The 18,732-nt window shown below is 40.8% G+C and overlaps 1 protein-coding gene across 1 annotated transcript in view; it reads right to left on the bottom strand.

Annotated features, from left to right (window-relative positions):
- Window positions 1–18,732, bottom strand: part of LOC102970811 (amyloid beta precursor protein binding family B member 1 interacting protein) — a 98,799-nt gene that overhangs the window by 26,796 nt on the left and 53,271 nt on the right. The window contains exons 6-7 of the mRNA XM_042991261.1: window positions 17,233–17,392; window positions 15,934–16,055 (exon numbers count right to left, since the gene is read on the bottom strand). Of these exons, the coding sequence (XP_042847195.1) occupies window positions 15,934–16,055; window positions 17,233–17,392 (282 nt within the window). The remainder of the gene's footprint in view (window positions 1–15,933; window positions 16,056–17,232; window positions 17,393–18,732) is intronic.

Below are 18,732 nucleotides of genomic sequence, written 5' to 3'. Positions count from 1 at the left end.
GTCTCTGCTCCATTCCCCCATCCCCCCGCCACTCACACTCTGTCTCTCTCTCCTTCAAAAATAAATAAACATTAAAAAAATTTTTAATGAAAACTTACTAAATATTAAAAAAAAAAAAGAACAGAGTGTAGTGGACAGAAGGGAAGGAAGCAAAGTGCAGGCAAATAAAATATGCAGAATTAGGATATTTCCTGGGAACAGAATGCATAAAAATGGCAATTCGCCAACTTCAATAGGGGAAATCAGTCCAGTACAATTGCTTTGATAATTCTTACCGAATTATCTTTTAATATGTTTGTCAATACTTTTACTTATTTGAAAAGGACAGCATATCATGAATTAGTGTGATTATCATCTAGGATTCAGAAACTATTTTAATTTTACATGTTTGGCTTGAAGATCATGACTAACCATTAATATGTAACATATACTACCTGCCAGAAGTCGACACCAAGAGCTCACTTACAAGAACCCCACAACATAGGTACTATTACTACTTTACAGGTAAGGAAGCAGGAGGATTAAGTGATTGGCCAAAGGCCAGTCAGTGCCAGAACTTAGAGTTCTTTCTCATTTTTTTTTTTCAGTATTAAAATGCTCTAAATACCATAGGAGAGAACCCGGCACAACAGTGTGGATGCACTTAATGCCACTGAACTATACCCTTAAAAATGATTAAAATGGTGAATTCCATGTTATGAATATTTTGCCATAATAAAAAAAAAAAAACTGAGCAGTGAAGAGTAAAGGCAGAGAGTGATGCCTACAAGCACACCTTGCTTTAGAGTCCTGGGCAGGTGAACCATGTAAGAGTGGGAAGAAGGAACAGAGGAAACACTGCGGCCTGAGCTATTCACCATCATGTGGCAAAAGGAGAACACCTCAGGGACAGGTAAGAGAAGAGCCTTTCTAAACCGTGAAGGGCCTCATTTTATAAGGATATCTCAAAGGGCCAGGATCTACAGTTTTGTCTTTCTCTAAGACTTTTCTCTGAGATCCCTTTCATTTTTTCAGATTCAGAGTAACTTTTTTTTTCCTTGCAAGTGATGGTGCTATACTGTTTTTATTTAATTTTTTACTTATTTTTTAAAAAATTGTATTTATTAAAAAAAAGTTCATTTATTTTGAGAGAGACAGAGTGTGGGGGGCGCAGAGGAGAGGGGAGAGAATCCCAAGCAGGCTCCATGCTGTCAGTGCAGGGCCCAACATGGGGCTCAATCTCATGAACCATGAGATCATGACCTGAGCTGAGATCAAGAGTCAGATGCTTAACCGACTGAGCTACCCAGGCACCCTTACACTGTTTTTGTTTTAAAGAAAATGGAAAAAACCCACGAAGTAAATCTGAGCTGGAGATGAGAGACCGTAGTCCTTAGAATGGACCCACTGTCCTTGGGTCAGAACTTTTCATCAGTCGTGAGGTCAGCTAACTCAACTTGAGCTGCTCTGTAGCAAGCAGTGGAACTCAAGAGTTAACTCCTTATCTGTTCCTCATGGAAACTGTGGACAAGCTGAGGTGAACAATAAAAGAACTTTAAAATGGGAAATGAGACTTTCAGTTACAGCTTGATCCCTTTTCTCACAACTGAGAATGCAAGACTTGGGGGCAGCTGGAGAGGAAAGAAACAGAGAAAATACATTACTTCGTAATATCACCTTCTTGGAACAAAGAGTAAACCAATCAGTTCTCAGTCCATGAATGAATATTCGTGAGTATTCTCTACATGTAAAATATCCTTGTTCCTAAGAATCTTTTTCTGTTTCCAGAGACTCTCTTCGGTCTTTATTTTTTTTAATTTTTTAAATGTTTATTTATTTGAGAGAGAGAGTGGGAGCAGAGGAGGGGCAGAGACAGAGTGGGGGAGAAAACCCCAAGCAGGCTCCATGTTCAGACATGGAGCCCAACATGGGGCTTGATCTCATTACCGTGAGATCACAACCTGAGCTGATATCAAAATTTGGATGCTTAACCAACTGAACCGGCACCCCTAAACCTCTAGTTTGGTTTCGGGCAACAGCTGACCTCCATTTGCACATCTGGCACTTATTTAGGAATAGCAGACCACCTGTGATTCCAATCAAGTGGGAAGAGGAGGCTTTCTAATGACAACCAGACAGAGAAACTAAGGTAAATAAAGTTGCTTTTAGATAGTAAGGTTCTACTGTCCCAACCCACTTTACCCAAAAGAAGCAGTACCACCTGGGCAAGAGGGGCCCCTGCCCTGACTCCACACCTTATTTTTTTTTAGGTTTACTTATTTATTTTGAGAGACACAGCACAAGTGGGGGAGAACAGAGAGAGAGAGGAAGAGAGAGAGAATCCCAAGTAGGCTCCATGCAGTCAGCACAGAGCCTGATGTGGGGCTTGAACTCACAAACTGTGAGATCATGACCTGAGCCTAAATCAAGAGCTGGACACTTAACTGATCCATCCAGGTGCCCCCTGACTCCACACTTTAAAGGGTCCCTGCCTTGACCCTCATTCAGCCACTCCCCCACTCACATAAACAGTAAGTTTATGGGGCCAAAGGGATATGGCCACCTGGAGCCAATGACCTCCACATTTTAGTCCATACTCCACAAACTCAGAACCTTGGAATTCCCTGCCCAAATGGCCCTGAGGCTCTGCCCTACACCCATCCTCCTGAGGGTAGATGGCACTGCTAGTATGGCATCTAGGCCAGAAGGTGGCCAAGGGGCAGCTCCTGCAGGAGAGTGATGGGTTGTATGAAGCCTACTCTCTGGGCTGGAGTGTCCACATCATGCATGCAAGGCCCAGGTGGGACAGGACAGATGGGGTGGGTGGAAGGGTAAGTCTAGGGGAAGGTCATGAGCACCTCCATGACACCACCTTTTTGCACAGTACTCAAAAGAAATCTAAGAATGCTAAGGCCAAACTTTTAGGTCATTAAGAAGGCACCCAGGTAGGAAGATAGAACACATTTAACTGTTTATTAACTTGATTTAGAACTTTAAATATATATCGATATATTGCCTATAGGCCTTCAATCTACTCTTGCCCTAGGCCCCATAAATATTGGGGGTGGGCTTTCCCAGAGGCCTATCTTCCATTCCCTGTGGGATTCCACAGTGCCTCCCACCTCATCTTTTTGTTCTTTTCTTCTAGTCATTAGGCCTACCTGAAATACAAAATAGAAATATAAAACAATTTCTTTAGGCTCTTTCTCTTTGAGGAGGTGCTTAATTTTCTGGGATATTTGAAGCTTTGGGAAACTTTCTCAACTATAGAACGGCCACAATTGTTAATGAGTAGAACTGACACCTCTCCTTCCTCAACCTGGGTTTTTCTGCCCACCAACCTACATCCTTTAAATTCTACATCCTGGGCCCCAGGCTATAACAGGCCCCCATCTCTGACAACTCTGTCTTGGTGCTTAGAATATGGTGCTAAACACCACTCGTCAGCCCATAGTATCCTAGCTGTATTCACTGGCTGCTGACCCCATGCCTCCAGACACACAGCCAAACATAATGTCCCCAGGTTATGCATCTGTCCTCTGCATGTACCTCACTTCCTAAACAATGCTGGTTACTGCTTTTATTTTCACACTAGCTTGTAAATGCTTCTTCTTCTTCTGCCCATTACATCCGGAAGACGCCCCTGGCCTTGCATCTCACCTACAGTCTCCTTCCCTGGCTGTTTTTCAATACAATGTGGATGCTCAAGAAGCATCAATACAATGTGGATACATTTGATGCTCAAGAAGCATCAATACAATGTGGATACAATACAAGAAGCATTCAATACAATGTGGATGCTCATGTAGTTCTTGAGCAAGTGCCTGGCATCATGGGGAACCTAGGGATTAAATCATTACTTCCTTAATTTGTCCTGAACAACTTCAGGTAGCCTGAGGTTAGATTCCTATGCACACTTCTTTGATTACCTGCCCAAAACTTGTGAGATTATACAGTACCACTGTCTCAGATGGAAGTCTGTCCTGGCCCCACTGTGATCACCCTAATCCAAGAGCACCACTGACACCTTCTGGAGACATGTCCTCCCACGTGCCTCCATCACTTCTCTCATTCAGACTACTGTCTACAACGAAGCCAACTAAAATCATGGTATGTATTACACTTTGTGTGGATGATGGCCTTTACTTCTCACAACATATTTCTAAAAACAAATTATCCTCATTTTCAGACAAGAAAATAGAGCCTTGGTGAAGTTAGGTAATTTGCTCAAGGACCCACAGCTAACAAGCAATGGAGTCAGGATTCAAATCCCACCAGTGTGACTTTAGGAGCCACACTCTTGGCCACTTCAGGGTACTGCTTTCTAGTGAGAGGCAGTTTGGTAGAAACAAATCTGAACAGAAAACACGTTTTATGAAGCTGTCATTGAAAACCCTCAGCACAGCATGTCAGGTCCACGGATTTGGCCCCGTGCATGCTATCCCCATAGCACTCTCCACGGCAGCCTCACTGTGCCTTTCTATTCCTTGAGCATGACATACAGTCTGATTATGGGTCTTTATAATTCTTCTCTATGGCTTGGAATCTCCCCTCCTGCCTCCCTCCTTCATCTCTGTTCCCTTGGTGAACATGAGAAACATGTTCCTCAGGGAGGCTGTCTCTGATCCCAAGGACTGAAAGACCCTCCTGCTGGAGGCTCCCAGAGTCTCCTGGTCTGTTCCTATTAAGACATATCAGATAAAGGGCTAGTATCCAAAATCTATAAAGAACTCACCATATTCCATACCCGAAAAACAGAGAATCCAGTGAAGAAATGGGCAGAAGACATGAATAGACACTTTTCTAACGAAGACATCCAGATGGCCAACAGGCACATGAAAAGATGCTCAACGTCACTCCTCATCAGGGAAATACAAATCAAAACCACACTGAGATACCACCTCATGCCGGTCAGAGTGGCTAAAATGAATAAATCAGGAGACTACAGATGCTGGAGAGGATGTGGAGAAACAGGAACCCTCTTGCACTATTGGTGAGAATGCAAACTGGTGCAGCCACTCTGGAAAAAAGTGTGGAGGTTCCTCAAAAAATTAAAAATAGATCTACCCTATGACCCAACAATAGTACTGCTAGGAATTTACCCAAGGGATACAGGAGTGCTGATGCATAGGGGCACTTGTACCCCAATGTTTATAGCAGCACTCTCAACAACAGCCGAATTATGGAAAGAGCCGAAATGTCCATCAACTGATGAATGGATAAAGAAGATGTGGTTTATATATACAATTCAATACTACTTGGCAATGAGAAAGAATGAAATCTGGCTATTTGCAACAATGTGGATGGAACTGGAGGGTATTATGCTAAGTGAAATAAGTCAGGCAGAAAAAGGCAGATATCATATATTTTCACTCATATATGGATCCTGAGAAACTTAACAGAAGACCATGGGGGAGGGGAAGGGGAAAAAAGTTACAGAGAGGGAAGGAGGCCAACCATAAGAGACTCTTAAATACTGAGAACAAACTGAAGGTTGATGGGGGGTGGGGGAGAGAGGAAAGTGGGTGATGGGCATTGAGGAGGGCACCTGTTGGGATGAACACTGGGTGTTGTTGTATGGAAACCAATTTGACAATAAATTATATATGTGTATATATATATTTATACACAAATATTATATTTATATAAATATAATTTATATTTATATTATAAATATATATTTATATAAATATTATATATGTATGTGTGTGTGTATATATATATATACATATATATATACATATATATGTATATATACATATCTGATACACACTTCACTGGCTATTATCAGCTAAGTGTCCTTACTGTCTGACAAGTTCAGTAATACCTACCTTCCTTGAGCCTCCTAACAAGCTGAAGATGAAAATGACACAAATCATTATTTGATAACAGTTGTGACAGATTCAGAAGCAGAAGACAGTTAATTTAACTGTGGGGGAGACTGAGTCACCATTCAAGGCCAGGCTGTGTTCAACTGTGTCCCCCTTGGAGTGTATACTGAAGCCCCTCCAAGGGTAGATGGGCATCGATTTCTACACCCTCAACTTCCATACATACTCTTTTCTAAAATGGATCTGCCTGAGAGTGGAAGGCCCTTTTCCCATTTCCCAAAAGAAAGGCACACCTCACAACCACAGAGGATCTTACTGCCCTGGGTGGGGAGCTCAAAGGCTCAAAACAAAGGGACAACTTGAAACATGGGTGGTGAGAGGGAAAGAAAGACTCACAACTCAAAACAAATCTTTTGGGAAGTCAAGTGGTTTCTAACTCTTTGCTTTTACACAATGGAAGGCACCTAATCATGTCAGGTGGTGCATTAAAAGAATCATCATTGATCTCTCAGTGGCAGGTAACTTGGAAGGAGTTCAAAGAATTTAATGGCATTGCTCTCACAAAGCTCTTCTATTCTTGTCCACTTATTTATGTGAACAAGGTTTCTCACTGCTTGCATCTATAAAAAGTACTCAACTTCTATAAGAATGAAAAATAGGAATATAATTGATACTGAACATTCATCCTTTTATCCTGGAACTAATCAGAGGGGAGAAGGTTTCATCTATTTATCTCATTAAGGATGTTTCCCCCTGGAGTTTTACTTTTTAAGATTAATATCAATTGTTATAATATTAATGTTTTTAAATTGTCAAGCAATTTAATTTCAATGTTTTTAAATTGTTCAACCAATTGTGTAATTTTTTAACACATAAGTGCCTTATGATGACAGGAAATTAAAAAATTACTTACCAATTTATAAATGTAATTTGTTGAAGAGAAATATGAGAGAGAGCTCAGTCAGAGACTTTCAGGCATAAAAATATATTACAATAGGAGAAATCTTTGGGGAGAAAATGGAATGGGAATAGTTCAAGGGGAAAAACAAGGAACAATGTAAAATTTCCCAAATGTTAAAAAGGTTTATTGCACAACACCAAGAGTGAACCCTCATGTAAACTATGGACTTGGGTGATAATGGCCTGTCAATCAATGTAGGTTCGCTGATTGTAACAAATATACTAGTGTGGTGGGGGATACTGATAGTGGGGGAGACTATGTATGTGTAGAAAGTATATGGGAACTTCCTCAATTTTATCATGAATTGAAAACTGCTCCAAGAAATAAAGTCTATTAACAAAAAGCTAGTCATGTGCTTCTTACATGGTAAAGAAATCAAACTGCCACAAAATTATTTAGACTCCACTGGATAACTTTTAAAAATGTCAAAATTCATAATATGCTAGTCATTGCATTATTTGCATCTATTTAAACTAGAAAAATTTGTTGAAAAATTCTGGATGTCAACATACAAATATGTGAGGTGGTATACAGCTTATAAAATTTCTTCCAGGGGGTATGCAACCACAAAAGTTTCACATCCGTTCATAGAGGCAGCCACCATCTGGGGTTGGCCATAAGGGGCTGTGTGGGGGAGATGAGTAGGCAAAGTAAGGGGGCCTACTGAGAGGGAGAGGAAGGACACCGCTCATTGAGGGACAGAGTAATAGAGGCCCATGGGAAGGCTGGGCCCAAGATGCCCCTGGCTATGGTCCCCACAGCTTTCTACTCCCAGTGCCAGCCCCTAGGAGGCCTGGTCATGCTTCCTATCTTTTACCCCATGAGATGCCTCCAAACCCTTTCAATAATCACGCTGAAAAAAAATCTAGTTAGTGCACTTTCTGTTCTCACGATTAAGTGGTCTCAGGCTTTAGCAGTGGCTCTGTGAAGAACCACTGATAGTTTTGCATCCTCACCAAGGTTCAATAGTTAGGCTCATATGTGGTTCCTGCCTCTTGGGAGTGAAGCCAAACAAAGCAATGACTGTCCAAAAGAATAAGTAGTTTTTAAATTTTTTAATGTTTATTTATTTTTGAGAGAGACAGAGACAGAATGCAAGTGGGTTAGGGGCAGAGAGAGACGGAGACACAGAGACAGAAGCAGGCTCCAGGGTCTGAGCTTCCAGCACAGAGCCTGACGCGGGGCTCGAACTCTCGAGCCACGAGATCATGACCTGAGCCGAAGTCGGACACTCAACCGACTGAGCCACCCAGGCACTCCAGAATAATAAGTAGTTTTTAAATGGAATAGGGCATAACAGCAACCAGGGGAATTCGCTACTCTGCTTTTCCTCATTTATAAATGGGGTGATCTGTTATTACCTCCGGAAATACAGACCAGTCATCCTGGTGGAATTCCTTTTATTTTTAAAATTTATTTCTTAAATGTTTATTTAAAACATTTTAAATAATGTTTAAGAGAGAAAGAGAAAGCGAGCAGAGGAGGGGCAGAGAGAGAGGGGGACAGAGAATCCCAAGCAGGCTCTGCACTGTCAGCCAGGAGACCTGCAGCTTGATGGAAGGCTCGATGCTGAATTCACGAACCAGATCATGACCGAACCTAAACCAAGAGTCAGACGCTTAACTGACTAAGCCACCCAGGCACCCCTAGTGGGATTGCTTTTAAATAAGCATCTTTGGGTTCATAAATTTGCAGAACCTGGTTTCTCTCCAAAAATCTTCTATCCCTCTGTAAATGCTCTGCACTCTGAGAACAGGTCAGATGGGAATCTCAGTAATGAAAAGGTTTCTGTTATCTCATGAGAAAAGGAAAATAACCCAAGGAAAAACTGAGGAGCACATCTCTTATGATTGCCCATCTGACAGAAAATACTCAAGAGAAATGTGTAAATTTCATGCTAAATTTATGGAGGGTGAAATGTGATTTTTTTTTGAAGGAAAGGGGGAAACTCAGCATGTTTAAAATTTAGCTCATTATGTCCCTCTCCCCACTTATTTCCCTTCTTGTGCTTCCTGCCACAGTGAATGACATCAGGATCCATCCCATTCCCTAGCCTGAAACCAGAATGTCACCCTTGTCTGCTTCTATGCCTCCTCATTATACCAGCATTCATGATCACCATATTCTGCAAAATTCTGCCTCCTACATATCTTCCAACTCCCTTGGGTCCATCATCACCTCCTTTTTCTGGGCTCTGTAACCACCTCTCCATCACATGGTGGCTTTCACGCTGCTTTCTTTTGTATCCATCCTCCATCATGCAGCCATGATGGTACTGCACCCCTTCAAGACCCTTCAACAGCTCCCTGGAAGCCTCAGGATCAAGGCCAATGTCTTTAACATTGTTTACAAGTCCCTTGATCATCTTGTGCCCACTCCTCTCCAGTCTAAATGAAGTCTTGCTACATCATATGATTTGATTTAACAACTGGATCAGGAATAAAATCATAGCAGAAACAATAAGCTGGTTCAAAATCCATGCCCTGCCCCCATTTATTTCTCAGGTCTTACTCATTCCAATGCACTCAGTATTTAGTAGCTCTTAAGTTTTTATCTTTAAGACTTTTGGGCCATTTGTCAGACTTTTTAAAGTTCCTTCTTTTTATCTCTATTTCATTGTTAGCTGAGTTTGCTTGTTTGACACCTACTCCTAAAGTTTTGGGTTTGGAGGAAGTATTGATGAGTGAAGTGAGTGTAAACCAACAGCCTGATGCCACTGGCCATTGTACTGCTCCCAGCCAGGAGGACAAGGACCTACTCCAGGAATGATGAGGTCCCCCAGGGGCCAGGCCTCTATGAGCTCTGACAGGTACTGAGATGGCAGGAACAAGCACAATACCCCAGCATCTTAATGCAATGAACAGCACCCCTGATTATTATCAGTGGTTGCAGAACCTTCTGTCATATCATAACCTTCTGCAGAAGGCATTTTACTCATCATCTCTAATTCCATGAATCATTTTTGTGCAAGAATGAAGCCTCAATGTCAGGTTATGTACCTGCAAAGAATAGGGCACACTCCATGCAATAGCTTCAATCATGATAGCCAAGTTGGATCACACAGTGTCAAGGAAGTGCAGTTTAATATAAAAGAAAAACACAATACAGCTAAATAGGGGCGCCTGGGTGGCTTAGTCAGTTAAGCGCCCAACTCTTGGTTTCAGCTCAGGTCATGATCTCACAGTTCATGAGTTCGAGCCCTGTGTCAGGCTCTGCACTGACAGGGCGGAGCCTGCTTAGGATTCTCTCTTTCTCCTTCTCTCTTTGCCCCTCTGCTGCTCCCCCCCGCCCCAAGTAAATAAATAAACTAAAAAAAAAAAAAAAAAAGAACACAGCTATATAGGCAAAGTAGGCATTGGTGGTTGCAACTGGATTTTTAAAAATAACTGAATGCTGGAAACTGACCAAACAGTCTAAAAATCCATTTTAAATGAATCCCATACAATTAAATCTGCATGAACTGGTGACTGGAAACATTCATTTCTGACTTGTTTTACCAATATGCTATTTTGACCATTTTCTTTCCCACCAACGTACCTGAATGCACTGTCCCTCCCTGTCCCTCGCTCACCTCTCCACGGTCCAGCCATGCAACCTTTCCCATGACCTAAATGCAGGTCCCTCTTTCTTCTTGGACTTTGCACTGGCCCACTGCCTAGAATGCTCGCTTCCCCTCTACTGTTCCCCTGGCTAACTCCCCCAAGTTCTCCAGGTGAATGCTTGGACAGAAGTTTCTCTGAGTAAATTTCCCTGCCCGCCATCTGCTCCACAGAAGCTAGTATTTCACCTCACCCCCAGGCTTTTCAGACCCGACTCTGATTTCCCACTTCCCTTCTTTTCCCTCCCATTCTCTTTTCTTTTACTCTTACTTTGTTGCCTCTTCTACTGGTTTGTTTGGTCCATATCTCACTGCCTTCTACTGAAGGTAACAAGTTTCTACAATTTTCTTCTGAATCCCGCAGTTCATTAATTGTATTGATATACTGTCCATAATGTCTTTGAAATGCTATTTCCCGTCAGGGTCCTGCAGCATTTTCTCATAAACACAATGTTGGTTTTTCCTCTTCCCTCATGTCCTAAATCAGGGTGAGATTGTTCTGTAGTCAGTATCTGTCAACAGGCAAGATCTGTGGTTTGCCTTGAGCTGCACGCACTCCCTCTGCATCTGTACATCTGTGCAGAGTATATTTTTTCCTCAGGGACAGGATGAATGGGTTACCTGACTGCTAAGTTCCTAGTTTCACTGCTCTACTGAGCTGACATTTTCCTAACCTTGTGTATTATGAAGTAATACAGTAATTACAAAACCAAAATTCTCAGCATACACCTTTACTAAAGCTCTCTTGTGCTGTCAATAGCATTTTGCATGCTGGGACTTAATCTTAAGACTGTACCAGGCCATAGTCTCTGTCCTCCACCACTCTCATGTTAAAGCTGGAAGCTATGCTGTCCTTATTTTTGTACATGTCTTTTTCTTCAGCTACACTGTAAATTGTCTGAGGCAAAGAGTATCTTTGCTTTTGTGTCTTCCACAGATAGCACAGATTAAACATGTAAACAGATACTCCACAACATTTGCTAAAGCCAAGTAAACGGAGTGCATTCCAGTAAAGGTTCACCATATAAGTCAACAGTGGAAAGACATTCAATGTTTTGAAACCTTTTGAGAAGAACAAATAAGTTGTTCAGAATCTCAGCCTTTTCCTTTTATAATTTCTGGTTAAATCTAGTTCTTCACGCACAGTGTCTAACTCTTGAAATAGTTCCGAAACAGCACCATAAGCCGGCTGGGCAGGATGATCAAACCTGCAGGCCCACAGGTATAGATAGTCCTGACTAGGGAATGGAAGCAGGTATCAGTTTCTCACTACTCTGTTCTGGGATTCACTACTACATATAAATGTTGACAATTACATTTGAAAAAGAATTAACAACCCAGATGGAATACAGGATGTATTTGGATTTTTGAATTAACGGATTTGAGACATTGCTTTGGGAAAAAATGTAAGGCAATTAAACAAAAGAATTTCCAGGTTGTATTTCTTTAAGAAACTTACTCTGGAAATACTTTTCTCGAGGATTTGTTATTCTTTTTGTGTAAACTTAAAAAAAATGTTTCTGTTAAAAACTATCAAAGGGTCTCAGCATACAGCTTTTACAAAGGGACTGTGGGTATTTCAAAATTACAAAGCTTCCCTTTTAGGAGCCATGACATCGATGTGGGAATGGTCACAGTCTACTTCAGGAACAAGGCAAGAGCCCTAAGGTCAGCACGCTGAAGTAGCTATTCACATGGAGTACTGAACAGAAGATACATTATCCAACCAAACACTGAGAAAATGGAAATACTTAATATCAGCAACTTAAAAAATGTTTCCACTTCCATTATGGTATTTAAATGTGATTGCAAATTAGAAGAATCTATTTACTTGGTTTTAAAGAACAGATTATTATCCAGAAGAATTCAGCAGGAGGATTTCTGCCTCCTCCTATGATACAGTAGCTTGTAGCTAGACCAAAGCTTCAAAAGAACAGCTTGAAAATATGGATTAAAAAAACAACAACTGTGTGAAGGTTTTGGAGAGCTATGGGGGCAACCAGGATGTAAGGGGCCAAGATCCAAGAGATAAAGGAACCACAAATTGATGCTGAGATATTTTGAGAGCCACATTTCCCCTCTGGTAAGAGGCTGAGAATCATGGCAGAGGACCTGAACAGGCACTTCACAAAAATCGATAATAAACATTTGAAAAGGTACTCAAGCCTTTGGCAACAGAAAAATTTGACTTAAAACCATAGGAGATACCACGACACACCCACATAGAACAGCTAAAAAAATTTTTTTTAAATGGCAACACCAAGGGCTGGCAAGGATCTGGAATAACGGTAATTCTCATACAATACTAATGGAGGCAAATCATGCAATCTCTTTGAAAAACTGCTTGGCAGTATCTCCTAAAACTAAATATGTGCAGAAACTATGAGCTAGCAATTGTACTTGTATGTATTACACAAGAAAAAAGTCTCCATATGTTCAACAAAATACAGGTACAAAAGTGTTGTCAACAGCATTACTTGTTAAAGCCCCAAACTAGGAACAAATCAAATGTCCATCAGTAATACAACAGATAAACTTATTTTGGTACAAATGCACAGTGGAATACCAAAGGGCAAAGAAAAAGAACAAACCATGTTCTGCCATATGCAACAAAAGGAATGAAGGTAAACACCAAAGAGTACTATGATATGATTCCATTTTATACAAAGTTAAAAAGCATGAAAAACCAAGGCCAGAGAGGTCAGAATCATGATTATTCTTGTAATGGGGGTCAATGGCTGGAAAGGGACATAAGCGAGTCTGCTGGTGTATCACTCATGCTCTATATTTTGATGTGGGTGGTAGTTCAATGGGATGTGCACTTTGTAAAAATTCACAGCATGTAGTTATGTTTTGTGCACTGATTCATTAGATGCCATGGCAAGCTGCAGATATCCGCCTATACTTATTCTCTTCTTTCTCCTCTTGGTTATACAATATTATAGCCATGTTACACAGCGCTGGGCACCATTTTTATAGACTCAATGTGAAAACTTCTTTGTGGAGGAACTGTGCAAAGTGGTGACTCTGAATACAACTCCCGATTTTAGTTATGTGTATCGTTGTTCAAATTGACTGTACTTGTCAGTTTCTTGTGTAGCTCAAAATCCCCTGTAACTAAGTTCTGGCCAATGCGATGGAAGCAGAAGTAAAAGTGCCATTTCCAGGTCCTTCCAGTAAACGTGTGGTTGTGCAGTTCCCTGGCTCTTTATTCCCTCCCTAAGAACTGGGAAATGGCCAGGTGGAAAAGCTGCCTTGGGCCCAGAGACAGAAGCCATTGTTGAGAATGGCACAGCCTCCTACTAAATCTACCCACCTATGTCTGCACTGGTACGTGAGAAAGAATAAAGCTTCTAGCTGGTTTCAACCACTGATCTAGGGAGTCTCTTTGTCACAGAAGCTAAGATGGTACCCTAACTAATACAGGCATTAAACCATTCCATTGAAGGTAGTTACAACTGGAAAACTTTGTAGTTGATCCCTGAACAACTCAGGTTTGAACTGCATGGATTCATTTATATACGGATTTTTTTTGGCGGGGTGGGGGGGATATAGTACAGTACTGTATTTTCTTTCCCTTATGATTTTTTCCTTAATATTTTTTCCATAGCTTATTGTCAGAACACACTGAATAGTACATCTAATATGCAAAATATGTGTTAATTGACTGTTTATGTTATTGGTAAGGCTTCCCAGTCAACAGCAGGCTATCAGTAATTAAGTTTTTGGGGAGTGAAAAGTTATACACAGATTTTCAACTGCATAGGGGGTCGGTGCCCCTAACGTCCCTCCCACACTGTGTTGTTCAAGCATCAACCATACTTTTATTGTTCAATATTTGTCAAAGACAATAGTATTTAATTGCTTTCTTGTCAGTGCACCACCACAAAACCTAGAGAAGACTCTAGAAAAAAGCACAGTACAGGGGAAAGAGCATTTTCTCACAAGAAAGCTGCTCTAGTATCCTGCTATTTCTGCCTCTAGTGATATGGGACTTAGTTTTTTTAACCTGTAAAATATAAAGGTGTCTGGATGTCCCCAATGATCTTGTCTGTGTTTAATGTTCTTTGACTTTCCAAAAAAGACTTAATGACCCTCATGCAATTACAGTCGGCTGGAGGCCACAGTGGGAAAAGGCCTGTATTTCTGTGACATCCTTGTACACATGACTTGAAGGAAGCTTTTTCAAATATGGAGAACAATGCTTTAAAAAAAATTTTTTTTTTGAGAGAGAGAGAGAGAGAGAGAGAGAGAGAGACCATGAGCACATGGGAGTATGAGAGACTCTTAAGCAGGATCCACACCGAGCACGGAGCCCAGGGCAGGGCTCGATATCATGACCTGAGCCGAAATCAAGAGTCGAACGCTTAACTGACTGAGCAACCCAGGCTCCCCGGAGAATAATGCTTTTCATTACGTAGACTGTTTATAGAATTAAATCACAATAAATGGTACATTTTCCAGGTGCCCTCTTTAGTAATCCCAGCATCAATAAGCACCAAGTATTAGCAACAACAAAAAAGAGTGTTTAAAACATGAAGCATTCATGACCCTTAGTGCATCAAGGTATATTGAATTAATGTAGCCAAATAGAAGTAAGGACAGAAGAAGAGGATTAATAAACAGACAGATATGCTTTGGATGCTGGATCTAAAAAAAACAAAATGGTTTCTATTCTTTCTGAATCCTTTAAGGGCCTATTATAGTTTACATATGACCTAAGAGTTGAGTTTGTGTATTTTTATTAAGTGAAAAAATTTTTGGGGGCGCCTGGGTGGCTCAGTCGGTTAGGCATCCGACTTCAGCTCAGGTCATGATCTCACGGTTCATGAGTTCGAGCTCCACATCGGGCTTTGTGCTGACAGCTTGGAGCCTGGAGTCTGCCTTTGATTCTGTCTCCCTCTCTCTCTGCCCCTCCCCCACTCATGCTCTGTCTCTCTGCCTCTCAAAAATAAAGAAATGTAACAAAAAAAATTTTTTTTAAGTTTTTTAATGTTTATTTATTTTTAAGAAAGGGAGGTGAGGGGAAGAGAGAGAGGGAGACAGGATGTAAGAGGCCTCTGTGCTGACAGCAGAGAGTCTAATGTGGGGTTCGAATTCATGAACCATGAGATCATGACCTGAGTGGAAGTCAGATGCTCAACTGACTGAGCCACGCAGGCATTCCTTTATTTTTTTTTTAATGTTTATTTATTTTTGAGATAGAGATAGAGATAGAGATAGAGATAGAGATAGAGATAGAGAGAGAGAGAGAGAGAGAGAGAGAAGGGGACAGAGGGAGGGAGACACAGAATCCAAAGCAGTCTCCAGGCTCTGAGCTGTCAGCACAGAGCCTGATGCAGGGCTCGAACCCACAAACTGTGAGATCATAACCTGAGCCGACGTCTGGCACTTAACTGACTGAGTCACCCAGGTGTCCCTGGATTGTGTGTGTGTGTGTTTTTTTTAAAGGAATATATTTGCAATATTTTGTGAGACAATGAATGATGTTTGTTAGTACACAGGTGACATTAAAAAAAATCCTCCATATTTTATATGGTTTAACTATATACAAGTTATCTTACCTGGGGGTTTTTAAATACAGCGTATTTTTCCTCTTTCTCCAAAAATAGCACTTTATTTTCTGTGTCTCTTGTCCAGTCTGATAAGACTTCAACAACATTTTCATGGTCTTCAAAAACCCTTTCTGATGAAACAAGAAAAAGCATTCTTTCCAACCCAAGACATTAGGGTTTCCAACAGAGAATTAAGCTAGTATTGAGTTAAATACAATGCTTCATTCTTCTCATCGGTTTTTAGAAATTCCTAATTCTTCCATGATGTCACATTGTAACACCCCTATTATGTTTCTTCTTCAGTGTCAGGTCTTCAACTTATTTTCCACAAAAAAACATGGCAGACGACCATACAATATAGTGATAATGGCCAGCCACTGCACTTGTTTCTTACCTGCATTTTTACTTTTCACTTTAAACAGTCTCAGATGGAGGTAAACATCTTATCCATAAGGAGGACCATGAAGCAATAATTGGCTTAACAACTCTGAAGGAGGCTATGAGACATGTGATATGTTCTCTGAAACATCACCCCCCAAGACACTAAAAACTACATACGCATATCTGAACCAAACCTAAACATACAGGAAGGCTTTCATTTCTCTATTTGACTCAGAGAGTTGCAAAATACCTCAAGAGATTCTTTCAGTGTACACCATTTCATTCATTAAAAAAAAAAATTCACTGAAAGCTTTGAAGGCAGGTAATTCTGTATTCCACCAAGCTCTCCTGAGAGAGACAACTGTTCTGAGTGATTTTAACAAAGAGAAGTAACAAGAGTATTTCTTTAATTGCTTTTTCACTTTTTTTTTTTTTTTTTTTTTTTACTCCAATTCTACCAACTGTCCTTTGCTCTTTGGAGCTGAGCCTCTTCAACTAAACAAAGTGTGAGTGGGGACGGTGGAAGGGGAAATGAACATTGATGTATGGCAGAGTTACACTATAGTGTAAAGACGCAAACTCTAAAGAGACATTAGCTGACAGATACCCAGGCCCTCCCACAATATGTTCAACTTACTAAGCATGCAGTAAGAGGTATCATCCTATCACTTTCTCTTTCTTATGGAACCACTACAGCGGTGGCAATAATAGTGTTTACATCCCCCAAGGTCTGGCTACTTGTTACAATCTGAGGCTCTTCACCACAAAGGAATGAAGAGTCAAGCACTGAATCTGCCATAAGGGGAGTGATTTATGGGAAATCCTGATAGTCTTGAACCAAATTCTTCTTAATAAGAGACCAAAACCCATAAAAAAGCAAACCCACAGGTTTTTGGAGCACAGTCTAACACTGACGATGGGACTTACCAATTTGAAGTTCTGGGTATATTTCATAAAGACACCAGTCTACACTGCAGTCACAGTGGGTTTTGTCAAAAAGGTTGTCTAGAACATCCCGGGCTGATTGCCGCTCATCCACCATCAACGATTTAGTGCTGTTATCATTCATGTGCACCTTGACAACAAGCTGAGGATAAAGCCACAGTGCAGCTAGTAAATTTCAGCAACTGGAGAAGGCCATGAAGATTAAGGTTTCAAAGTTGTTATTATTTCTGTGAATTTAAGTAAGAAGGTCTCCTGCAAAGTCACTCAATATGAACTCACTCATATGCTTAGTACTGCTTAAGGTGCAAAAAATATGGAGATGGAAAAACCTATTCACAAACCAAAAATAAAAACCCACAAGCCAACACAACAAAACAAACAAAAAAACCCAAACTGAAAAAAAACGCATAATAAACAAAGTCCTTGCCCAGCCTTCAGAGACCCTGCATTCTGGTGAAGCAGACAGAAAACAAACAGGATCAAAGAAGTGCTGACTTCCTGCTCTCCTGATATCTTTCTATACTTGTTGAGGTTCATCCAGGAGCCCAGAAGCATTTCTTGTTTGAAAGCATGTCTATAATAAATTCTTCTTTTGCTTAGCTGGAGTTGAGTCCTATTTCATGCAACCCAAGAGTTCTAAGATACAGAAAAGATCAAGTTGGTTAAACTACAATTCTTCTGAAGGTCAAGAGTACATAGCGACACAATACCACTGAGGGGCCTTACGGGAGGGTTACAGACTGTGTCATAGCTGAGTATCTTTGAGATTAGAGGTGGATTAAGCAAAATGAATTATGGAGGCATGAAGGCAAATTAATGATCAAATTTACTTTTCATTCCATTTTTTTAAAAAATTCTACTGCACTGAGTTCACAGTGAAATTGATAGTTATCCCATTCCAAATCTGGAGGGTTTGGTGGGAGCAGAATTTACTCATCTTCAATAAGGACACAGGATTTCACTGATTTTTCCCAGGCAACTTGTCAAAGTTATAAAATATTCCGACCCCCCCCCCCCCCCCACTCCAGAGAGACCATGATTCTGATTTAATATAAGATAATTCATTCATGAAGTAATTATGATGGTGCTATATAGCCAGTCTTCAAAAGGAACAGCGGAAATGTGCCCACTGAGCCCCAATTTACTACACACATATGTTTGGGGAAGATTTCCTACAACTCCTAGAAAGCCCTGTGTTCTTATTTTAGTCTTTACCAAGATCACTGATCCTACCTAATTACATGGGAATTAGCATTAGTGAGAGTCAATCAAGTTGGAGTCTATCTCTGATTGCCATGCCGGAAGCAGATGTTGTTACCTTTTCCTTTCCAGACAACACTGCCCTAACTGACCATCAGCCTGAGGTGTCTCCAACTATACACATTATACAGAGAATTCCTGGAAACATCCCTAACCAGAACTGCCTGGTACCACTCTTGCTTACTTACATTTCTATTCTAACTTGAAAAGAGAAGTGTGAAA

This window comes from Panthera tigris, chromosome B4, assembly GCF_018350195.1.
Source record: "Panthera tigris isolate Pti1 chromosome B4, P.tigris_Pti1_mat1.1, whole genome shotgun sequence".
NCBI lineage: Eukaryota > Metazoa > Chordata > Mammalia > Carnivora > Felidae > Panthera > Panthera tigris.
The sequence above is the reverse complement of the archived record's forward strand: the minus strand, read 5'-3'. Positions and strand labels throughout refer to the sequence as shown.